At 39.5% G+C, this 12116-nt stretch overlaps 1 protein-coding gene across 2 annotated transcripts in view; it reads right to left on the bottom strand.

Annotated features, from left to right (window-relative positions):
- Positions 1-12116, bottom strand: part of LOC117251410 (hyccin 2) — a 55084-nt gene that overhangs the window by 29173 nt on the left and 13795 nt on the right. For both annotated transcript variants that reach the window (XM_033617672.2, XM_033617673.2), the window contains exons 2-3: positions 7693-7777; positions 1621-1698 (exon numbers count right to left, since the gene is read on the bottom strand). In XM_033617672.2, coding sequence (XP_033473563.2) covers positions 1621-1671 — 51 coding nt within the window. In that variant the 5' untranslated portion in view covers positions 1672-1698; positions 7693-7777. The remainder of the gene's footprint in view (positions 1-1620; positions 1699-7692; positions 7778-12116) is intronic.

The following is a 12116-nucleotide window of genomic DNA, read 5'->3' as shown; positions in this document are numbered from 1 at the left end:
GTCCCTCACTATTCATCATCATACTCCCTCTTTTTCTCGATTTCACAATTCTGTGCTCTTCTCTGCACTACGCACTAATTCCTTATTTTTATGGCCCATGCTTGCACTCCCTAGATCTTATACAATTTCAAATACTTAAAGTACAGTGGATTTCAGGACGTCGCAGATTTAAGAGGCTCAGGTCAGCTTTCATTGGTCTGACCATTTGTGTTATTGTTTATCCAGGTGAGGCCATGTAAGGTTCTAGTTTCCAATGTCCACGTTTCAGAAACAAAGAGTCTTGAAGCAGCCACATTTCCAATATTGCTACACTGAAGGTTAGGTATGTTTCAGTCAGGTCGCTGAAATTCCTCATGTTTAAATAAACATCCTCATACCCAACTGCAATGGGTGCATAGTTGAAGCTAACATGTAGTTCCTATAAAGCATTAAACAAGAGTAGGCTCTTAATACAGTACGTCAGAATTAAGAACTGAAAAGCTTCTGCGCTGTGTAATAAGTACATCCTAATAGAATAATTTTAACAGGAAATCTTAGCACACCTGACAAATTAACTGCTGATGCAATCATCTTTCGGATTCAGAGGATGACTGTCATTTAAAAGTCCTGCACTGGGTTTGGGTGATTAATTAAAGCATATTTTTGTGAGTTGGGCGATGCAGATTGGATATCATAAAGAGTCGGCTGGGTGCGGATGGCCTATTAAAGAAAACCCAACTCACGCATTACTAATAGGAGGAAAAGTAGGGAAAACCTGTGTGAGAATGCACTGTGAATGGGCTCAAATGTGCCAAAATAAATATAGTAACTAAAATCCAACATACGTACATATAGAAATTATATCGCCCTGACCCTATTTCATGTCTTTAAACAAGGGTCAGATGACTCACTGAGGGCTTTGAAATATGAAAATGTGCATCTTAATCAAAGGGGTGTGTCAGTAATCTGCTGATGCTAGTATTAGTGTGCTGCCACTAACAGGGATTACCTGAAAGTACAAGTGATGTTGAGCACAGCTGACCTTAAATCTATATTACAACTGACAAATTAGCTTTAAATGATCCATATAGACATAACAAGCTTTCCAGCAGGAAAACTGTTGTCATTTCATATGGAAACTAATGATGACTGCGATCTGACTGGCCTGTGTGTGCAAAGTCTTTTCACACTTTATACGCATGCAGGTAAAAAACAGCTTCAGTAAAAGCATGATGATGCTGATAAAAGTAAGACAAGTCTCACAGTTTAAATCAAAGTGTATCCGTTCTGTAAAATGGAAGACCAAAGAAATGCGTCAGGTAAAGTTTGTGTTGATCCTGAACTGGATTAGTTCAGCTCACACTGCTGAAAGCAGAGCTGACCCTGAGTCTTAACCATCCTAAATGCCCACAGTTCATGGCTGCATTCACCAAAGTTAATTACAATTTACCAAGGACTGAAGTGTTAAAGGTGACGTGCACAAACCTGCACACACAACACTTCCTTTCATCGCAGTTACACCCACAGCTTGTGGTTTCTCTGACGAAAAAAAAAAAAAAAAAAAAAAAAAAGATGACCTCCAGGAGAACATTTCACTGACATGAGTCATGATGGAGCACAGAGGAGAGGAGGGCCTTTTACCTTGAATTCTGAGAGCCATTCTTCGACAACTCCGCGCTCTGAACCCAGCATCTTCCTCAGAGACCCCCCCTTGGCTGCCTGGGGGACGGAGAAACACAGATGACAGGGGGGAGAGAGGGGAGATGGGGATATAGTGATAGATAAGGAGAAAAGAGATTGTGAGGAAGGAGGAGGAGAGATGGGTGGGGGCACAGTAGAGGAGAAGCAAAGAAAACAGTTAGAGGAAGACAATAAGTGAGTACAGACCATGTGCTTGCAACAACATGACAACGGGAAATATGAATCGTGCTGCTTGTGATTGGTTGGGCAGGTCTATGGGCGGGTACTGCACATATTTATGGTATTTTATTATCTATTTCATTAGGGTATTTTTTCCCTGTTTAAGAAAGAACATTAACTGAAAAACAGCAAAACTGGCTAGAGAGGGGCTTTAAAGTCTTGCAAGTTAAAACTTAAATAGAAAACATATCCTGCAGGGACAACACTAATTAGTTATCTTAAAGACTATGGTGCAGAGTGGAAATGATAAGAAATGGGATACAACATGTAAAAATGCCTCTGAGTGTGGAAGATATGATGCTGACCACACTGTTACATAAGGAGCCACCTAAGTGACCTCGCCTGTCACCGTGGATAAGCAATGACATGACCATGAAGCACTACGGGCAGTCATACGGGCTTTCCCTTGACTGTTCAGATCTGAAGTGGCCAAGCTTGAGTCTTTTTTGGTCCTTGGCTCGAGTGCATTCTTATGAAATCTTGTGAAACAGACACAAAACCTCACAGGGCAGCTGAACTCTGATATAAATAGCAATGACGTTAAAAACAAAGCCTTAAAAAACACCCATAAAAACCCTTTTTTTAATTAAAACAGGAAGCTAGAGAACTGAACTTCCTCTGTGTTTATACACTTTCATATTCACAGCACATCAAGAGAGATGAGATAACAAAAGACAGTTAATCCAGAGTCTCTTCATACATATTCTGATCTGGAGCTACAGGCACAGTGCTGGTCTCCTTCTCTGTATCCAGCTGCTAAAATTAACTTCAGCAAACTGCCCAAAATAAAAAGCTATTTCTCTTTCAGACTTCATCCCATGGAAAATACATTCTCATTAATTATCCCATAAAAAGGCTAGCTATGACGAGTGTGTGTGAGTGTGTGTGTGTGTGTGTGAATCAGTGGAGTGTGAGGTGGAGCAGTCACAGATTCCATTGACAGTTTGGATACAGACTGTAGGCGACATTGCAAGAGACACAGTGTGCCAAGCTGTCAGAATGACAGACATAAACGATGCTTATGTAATTTCAGAGCGAGGGTAAAGCTTACCATAAATGCTGAAATCCTTTCACACAATTTGACAACCTTTACTTATGACTGACATGATTGAGCTACCATTGTTAGCCTTAAAGAAAGCCAAGGGAACACAATACATGTGACAACAACCTGAAATAAACTAGAAAAAAAATACATTTTTTAAATAAAATCCACTGTGTAAAATCTATAATCATCAACGTAGAGTGGATGGCAAAGTCAATAAGTCATTAAAGAAAGAAAAGTCTTCTGTGGCACAGCAACTTAAACTACACACAACTGGCACTATATTGCCGATACAGATCTCTCACTCTAACCTCAATATGAAACCACAATGCGGTGACTGAGTCATACAGGCACACTGGAGCCATTCTGAAAACACAAGCTTACAGTTCACATGACGTGCATCCTCATTCATGCTCCATGTCTTATCTTATGATTAAGGACAGATTGAAGCTTGTGTCATCGGTGACCTTCCTATTTCAAGGACATGGTGCTACTATAAAAAACGGAAAAGATTGTTAGATGCATTGTGATTCTCTCTTGAAAAATGATTGGAAATTTAAATACCAATTCTCCTGTTCTGCCCTCTGAGTTACTGTTGTTAGGTCGACAAGCACGGCAAAAGAGGTGAGGGGGACCAACATTTGGAGTGGCCCATTTTAGCAGAAATGGACTTTAAAGCTCTTTTTGGGATGTCTGTCTCTACATTATTATGAATCACACCTCTGCTAGCGAACATACTCCTACCAGAACTTTCAAAAGAATCTTTATTGACGATTATCAATAGCAAGAACAGTCCGCAGGAACTGACAGACCGTTTTAAAGTCTTTTTTTACACATGCAGTGCGAGCACGCAGGTCGAGGCTTGACGGTTGAGCTTGGGCTTTACATTGCAGGTGATTTACTCATACAGCAGGAGGTAGAATTACAACTTCTGAAACAGGCTCAAATCATACAGTATACGCCCAGCTTTAAAGTGTATTTCTCAGACAGGAGTTTCTTACTGCCATCGACTGTGCTCAGCCGTGATGGCCCTTCAGCCGTTGCCCTCAGGAAAACTGTGGCTCATAAGCTTGTTGTGGTTTCCAATTGATGGGATTAGGGATTAGGACTAACTTACTATTTTCTCATTTCAAAGTGGGAAGATCCCACTTAACGTTTCACGCGACAGCCTCTGCTGGCTGATTGGAAGGTGTTCTTCTGCAGCCAGCACACATGCTTCGAGACAGTTCCCTCAGTCTTAGCTTTTTATCAAATACTGTGGATGTGACGGCGATGCGCAGATATCATCAATGAATGGACTATAGTATAGATCACAAACATGCTGATATAGCAGTGTGCTATGGAATTTAATCAAGATAATTTGTACTGTTAATGTTGGTGATTGCACTGATGCAACAGTCTAGACAAAAGATAACAAGACACTCTAAGTGCTTGGTAATGATTTAATTATAGCTTACATCTTCAAATTGTTATTTTAAGCACTGATCACAATGTTAGATCTGACCACTTCACTCCTCTCCCTTTGACACCAACATGTGTTCCTACAGCGTACGACATGTGACAGAGGAGTGTTGTAAATAAACTCATTGCTGCTGTATCTGGGTCAGCGTCCTTGGGTTAACTTTCTGACACATACAGAACCGAATAAAGTCAGATCACAAAGATTAAGCCGTTATTCGGAGTGTCCAGACATATGAATCTGTTCAAATTCAAGAGGGAAAAAGCTGTGTGGGCACAAAATTGGGAATATGCATACACAGACTTTGTCAGATTTAGCAAGCCCTGCTTATAAGATGTTCACGCGCTGTTCCTTTTTCTAAGTCCCAAACAGTTTAAAACTGTGTGCACAGTTCTTAATGCTCACTCCCACAGTAAGCCATGTTGACACACCCCTGTTTAATCTTATTTGGTACACCCAAATCATTACAGGCCAGGAAATGTGCAAAAGCTCCGAGGCTTCTCTGGATTTACATTTCTAATTCTCTATGTTTCTCACAGTTTTGTACTGCAAGACAAGATATGTAAACTTATTTTTGCAGGCAAAAAAAGTATGGTGCTAAATGGTGCGACTAAAAAAAATAAACAAATGCTGCAATCAAGACCTGAAAAGGAAAAAAACACAAATCTAATTATTTGATATTACATCACACTAACTGAATTAACAGCTGTTCACATCTCAGCTGCTATCATGTCAGTATTGTTTGAGGCAGAAATTGTTATCTTGCTTTTTATTTTAAACTTCACAACACATCCACTTCATTCAGAAGCATTTTTCTTTATCTTAGACCACCTACTGTAGCCTCCAACAGTTTAAAGGCACTTCAGTATTTCAAACCCGTATTTAGAGGTTACCGACTTAAACAAATCCAACATAAAACGACGCACGGCTCTCTGAATGGTGCAGATAAGCCTGAAAATGTTACAAAACAGGCTTAGGGGAGCAAAATATCCGATTTGCTGTGGGGCTAGAGGAGACCGAGATCATGTTCGCTGCTCAGAGCAGATGACAATCTGAACGAGTCAAATCTTTTTGTGTGAGCGTGCTCCTTAAATCTGAGCGTGTGAATTGAAAGGCTCCATTTAGTCAGCTTGTTCAGCTCTTCATGAAAGGCTGACTCATTCATTTCCTCTGGCTTGTCAAACTGTCAAAGACTCACTGAAGTGAAATTCTCCATCGGCGGGGCAGGCTTATCAGTTACCATGGGAACTGTAGTCAAATGACTTTGAGGCAATGGCAAATATTCACCAAAAAGAAACGTCCTTTTGTATAAGCTTGGATCATACTGCCGTCATGATGTACTATATATATAAAACAAGGGGCTGCTTTAAGCGGAGAGTTAAAGATGAGCTGATAGTCTTACCATGACTAAAATCTGAGAATATGAGATGTGAAACATGAAGAGATGTTAATTTTTGTTGCTGTTTTGTTGCAGCAGTACCATGATACTTAAATTGTAATAACTAATTGTGTTATAATTTCTTGCTTTTTTGGTTTAATTGCATAAACAAGACATATAAGAGTGAAAACATTAAAGACAAAGTATTTTTCTGCTGGAAAAGATGCAAATACTTTAGAAACTGGTGTTATATGACTAGAAAAAACACAGAGAAGGGGGCTGTGGCATTCCTTTTTACTCAAAAGGTGGAAAACCTACAACTACCAGAATGCCCTGCACCGTTCCAGAGCAGTAAACGCATCAAATCATGAGTGATGTATTGTCCATTTGACACAATGGTTGCCAGCTGGTAACAAACGATCTCTAATTACAGTCAAACAGTAAGCTAAATATGTTTCTGAAAACATTTTAGAAGACAAAAAGGCAATGCAGTAACATAATCTTGCTTTAAATTTAATCAGAGCTGCTTAGTTTTACCGTTTGATCTCAGTTTTTGTCAGCATAATTTTTTATAATGCAGGAAACAGTATGGCCAGTTCCTGTTCACGAATTCTCATATTACAGCCAAACAGTGCACTGAAAAAAAAGTTTCTGAAGACATTTTAGGCAAGAAATAGGCAATACAGTAACATAATCTTGCTTCAGATTTGATCAGTGCTGCCTAGTTTTACAGTTTGATTGGAGTTTGGTCTAAGTTTGAAAGAGAGCACCATTGAAATGCTTCCATGCTCTTTGTGTCTGTGGTGGCGGGCAACATGAAAATACTGAGGTACAATCTGCAGTTTGAGTAACAGCCCCAGAGCCGGACGACGCGAAACAAACAGGGAGATCTAGGTGCTGGTAAGATGGGGGGAAGTTTACCACAACTCATTTACACATACTATGCACATAGTGATGAAACAAAGCTGGTTGAAAATTGGCAAAGTATCTGTTTAAACTTGAGGAAAACACATATGCTTTATTTCAAGGACAACAGCTGTGACTGTGACATTTGGGAAAAAAAAAAAGAGATCAATGAGCTCATCAAGGGGAGGAATCTCGTCAGCAGCTCACATTTAAATCTCATTTGCAGTTTCTGGCATCATCAGTCACTTTCAAGGGAAACATTTAACATGATTAACAATGACAATGTAACGCACTGAAATCACTTGTGTTCACCAAGAGAAATGATTTTTATGGCAACAAGGCAGAAAATGAATTCAAGTTCTTCCCGATTCAGGTGATCATGAATATCAATAGAGCGGCGAAGTCTCTCTATGTACAATAATCAAAAGCGAGAGACAAATCATTTTTTGATTCCATTTGAATTATGACATGAATTATACTTTCGATGTTTGTCAATTTAAAACATAATTTTGCAAGTCTTGGCTGTGTTCCATGCGTAAATGTTATGTTATCTTACCCTTTTTATCGGTCAGTGAGCAAAAGAATAAGCAAGACCTGTTGCTCATGTGAGTGTATCCCAGTAGAGTAGTTTGTGTAGTTTTTCTAGTTACGTACTTTTACAGTTTTATACCTCAACAGTTTTACCACAAACAGTGACTTTCTTGACTTTCACAATTAGTTTTTAAATTTATAAAGATCATGTGTAATTTATGGCAATATTTAAATGGGATAAAAAAATAAATAATCCTAGAGCACACTGAACAATTTCCAGCTTTTAATAGACTAACATTTCTACAAAAAAAAGTCAAAAAGAGGACAAAAAAAAATTACAATCAGTGTTAACTATGGTCCAGATTTTTTGCATAATAAGGTCACACAGTGGTCCACTGGAAGGGGAGGGACTTTGCCTCTGAAATACAATATATGAGGCAGTATGAGAGGCCTGTTTCTGATGCGTCCTGTGCTTACCTCAGTGTCCCAGAACTCAGATCTCCACTGGGAGAGGCAAATGGTTGTCCACAGTGTCACACATCTGTCAATCACTGAGGGTCACCTGCAACAACAAGAACTTGATCAGATCTTCACTGAAAGAAATATAAGAATAGTCGTCATCAGTATTAAAAGGTAATAATTAAACTGGATTCATAACCTTAGATGGTTCAAGTCTTTCCTTGTCTTACACTGTAGTCAATTTAAAATCTTTTGGTTTTAGGCTGTTGGTCAAACAAAACAATATCTGATGGCATCACCTTGGGCTTCTAGAAATTGTGGCAGCCATTCTTTACAGTTTTCTTAATGAAGAAGACAACCAGCAGATTAATCGATGATGAAAATAATCATTTGTTGCACCCCCATTGTTCTGTATCATTTGTTTCTAATGTGTTTGTTTTCATACTAGATTAAAAAGATTTAATCCTTTTAGGCTTTGTGAGGAATTTCAAATAAACCTCAAAGAGCGGAAAAGGGAAATTCTCTTGGCAGCACATAACACACATGACGGATAATCACTCAGACAATGTACAAAGCAGCTGACAACATGACGACTTGGAAACCAACAAATGGTTGCTACAACAGCACAGCCACTAAAAGATGCATATTTTCAACATTAAAGACATAACTGTGATGTAGGGAGGCCTTACTACATGCACATATAGTAAAAACAAACATCATGCATTTAGTTTCATAATAAAAGCTACGCATCTGTTTAACAAACACTTTGTTTTGAAGGTTATTTTGAGGCATGGCACAAGGAGTCAATTTCCAAGTTTCCTATTGTTGCGTAGCAACAGTCAGCTGGCCGACTTGTTGTCCTCGACGGCTAAAAATGCATCTAGAGGATCCACACCCATAGTATTTACTGTACTTGGCAGAAATGAATCAAGGCTTCAGAAAGACACTGTGGAGAGGCGGCTCTGCTCTGCTGCGTGCCCCTGAGAGGCAGACAGTGCCACATCACTGAGCACTCCATCTGATGTTAAGCATTTCCAACACAGCCTTGTGTTTATCTGAAGGACTCTTATATTAGCAATTCATCACAAAGACTCAAGGAAATTACCATGCAGAAGTCCCATCTGTCTAGAGTGATGTGTATAAAGAAGGTACTTATTTTCCTTTGCCAGATAAAGCGTCTGTATGACTCATCAAAGCCGAGGGTAACAGTGGCGCCAGGTCGAGTGAATACAGCAAAGGGAGGGATGAGGGATGATTAATACAACTCAAACATAAATACATTACGTATTAGATGACTGAATTATGTAAGTTCAAGGTCTGACAGGAAAATATTTTGAATTCTTTAGGACAATAGACTACGATGAGTGCTCTTTAAATACGATCGACCTAATCTGAGGTATCATCTCTGTCCTTTTTAAAAAAAGGTAGAAATTATCTGTAACAGCTCTGTAACAATGAAAAACAGAATAAGCAGGAGTCATCTCCACCCATAAAGTCTATATGAGAACCTTTCAGAGACTAACAGGCAAGAGAAAGAGACCAACATGGCAATAGATTGGTCTTTGAATCGTTACAAAAGTCAGTCAACATTTTGTAGATACCTAAAATTATACAGTGTAAGATGAAATTATTGCACTGTGACAAAAGAACATACAGGGCTGCAGGGTGCAACAAAAACTAAATATTTTCATTGGTCACACCTGTGCATCTTCGTCTGCCCTATTTGGCCTTTGTCTGCTTTTTCGAGCTGATTCAGTTGTTGAATCGGCGCCAGTGACAGGGGAGCCCCTCTGGGAAGGAAATCACTCGGACTGGCAGTTCAGCTCAGTGCATCAGTGTGGAAGTGAGGAAAGTAAACAAAAAGCTAGCCAAGCTAGTCAAAAGGGAGGGAGATCAAAACAAAGTTGTTACATAAAGTAAGATTATTTTTCAGCAGAAACATTTCATGATGGTTTGTGTTATTGTTCACCGTCGCACAGTGAATAGGTTTTATTCTTTCAGTGTTGGATGGTATTGTTAATATGCTAACAGGCTAACTAGCGTCAAGACGATCTTCTGAATTCCCTTTGAATGAAAGATGAATACAAAGTAAAGCTGTCTGCTGGTGTGGAGAGTTGTTTCCTCTCAAGCAAGTGCAGAACGTACGTGCTGGTTGGCTATCGGCTGTACTCTCTGCAGTGTGTTCATGCACAACTTTCTGGTGATCCAACAGTCAGCTACTGCCCCCGCTAATTCCTTGATGTCATTTTGGTGTGTCTGGACCTTAAGACGAGGATGTTGTAGGGTGTATGATTGGAGACACATTAAACATGCTACATGCTAATGCTCATTCGAAACCATCACCCAGTTGTACCGATCACTGGGACGAGCAAAAAACAAACGGCAGCCGAACTCCTTATCTCTGCTACTTTTCATAAAAACATTACTAAAATTGATTAATCAATTATCACATTAGTTGGTGATGAATTTAATAGTTGACAACTCCTCTTGATTATTTGATTAATCACTGAAGCACTATCCATCGTACAGATGCAACCCAAAAGCCACCGAATCAATATAAAACCACTGCAAGAATAAGACACATTAAACATATAGCTAAGGCTAACAGTAATAATGACAATTCATTCCTTCCTTCAAAACAATGCATTATCAGCTGGAACTGTTTGTTGGTGCAACAGAGTGATTCCTCCCCACTCTGCAACCTTCTCATCCCAATATTTGCATGTCTAGTAACTACAGTGCTCCCCAGCCAGCCATCACTGTTGGCTAAATATGTCATACACTTAATGAGGCCTGGAAAATGACAATAAGCGAACTTTCCTTCAAGAGCCACTCTTCCTCTATGCAGGACCTGCTCATTGTCCTACGGTGGGGCTCACAAGGGAATAGGAGAGTGCCAACCCATCCTGTTTACGACACTTCAAACCCCAAATCACAATGACATTGTTAAACACACTGCTTAACAGTGCACAAGGCTGAAACTAAGCCAACAAGTGTATTTTGTGCATTTAGCTTTAAAACGGAGCAGTTAAAACACAGTATGTTCCTATGTGAATTTGCAGTCAGGCAGATGGATGTCTGTACCAACTGTGAGTAAATCAACCTAGTAGATTATGAGCTATTTCACTGGATAAGTGACCTGCTGATGGCACTGGAGGAAAAGTTTGTAGATCACCATCAGAAGTCAGAATTTAGATATCAAATTTCATGAAAATCCATCACATAGTATTTCACTGAAATCCAAATCTATCTACCTCATGGTGGCCCTAGGGGAAAGGCTGGGGGATCACATAAGTCATTTATACTGATCATCTGGGCAACATGAATTTCTGTATAAATCTTTGTGCAATTTATGCAATAGTTTATTCATAAGAAATTATTCAGTCTGGACCAAAGTAATAGACTGACCGACCATTTGTTCATCCTACACTACTATCCTAGAACCATGCCACTAGTGTGTCTAAAAAAAATCTAGCTTGTCAAATGTGGTCAATTACCTTTTTCCCACCAAAATTAGCATGCATATGTGGGCTTTTAAAGCATGGAAAAACTTACATTATGAACAGGCCAGAAAACAGATTAGTAAACAGTAGAAAGGCACTAGAGCCCTTCTTTCCTATACAGAGTTGTAGAGTTTGCGGGACGTTCAGGGTGACAATGACGTTCACGTTATATGGTAAACAAGTCAAGTTAGCCCTTTGAGCTATGGTTCTGCTAACAACAGATCAGAACTTTTTTTTGCCAATACTAGATATCAACCAAACTCCAAAGACTGTGTTGTATTAAGTTTTTGTGAGCTGTAAATTCATCGCTTCTGACGAGAGGGCAGAAGAAAATGTTATCTCGGAGGCTGACCGGGAAAACCCTCTCTTCCTCACCCTCCTCTGGGTCTGCAGCTGCCTGTACTGGAGAGCAGCATGAAAGCGAGAAGTGCTCGCTCTGCAGAAAGTACACTTCACACTAACTGCCTGACTTTCAGGAGGCAGCCATAAAAGATACATGGAGGCCAGTGAAAATGTGACAGTGCTTATTACTTCGTTATTATATATGGTCCTTATTCAGTCTCTGAAATAGGGTGCCACCTAACTTGGAACGTAGCAAAATGGGCGGATCTTAGCCTGTCCACCCAGGTGTCATTTTTTGCATCGCTGCTGATCTGAACCGATCAGATCTGGAGCTAGTGATTACCTGTGACAACTGCAGAGACATTTGTCCTGAGAATAAATGCCAGTTGTAACCTTTCCCAATAAAGACAAAAGCCAGATGTTAGTGGGGTTTTTCTGTCCAGTGGGAAAGGGGCTAAAGTGATTAATATTGACAAAGTTACAAACAACTGTTGCAATTTTTGTTTTATCTTTAATGTGCATTTAATTTGACATTTTTAATAAACAGGGTTACAAATCAAACAAAAATGTACATATTGAATCCATCATGGTGCGCAA

The sequence above is a fragment of the Epinephelus lanceolatus genome, chromosome 14 (genome assembly GCF_041903045.1).
Source record: "Epinephelus lanceolatus isolate andai-2023 chromosome 14, ASM4190304v1, whole genome shotgun sequence".
Lineage (NCBI taxonomy): Eukaryota > Metazoa > Chordata > Actinopteri > Perciformes > Serranidae > Epinephelus > Epinephelus lanceolatus.
The sequence above is the reverse complement of the archived record's forward strand: the minus strand, read 5'-3'. Positions and strand labels throughout refer to the sequence as shown.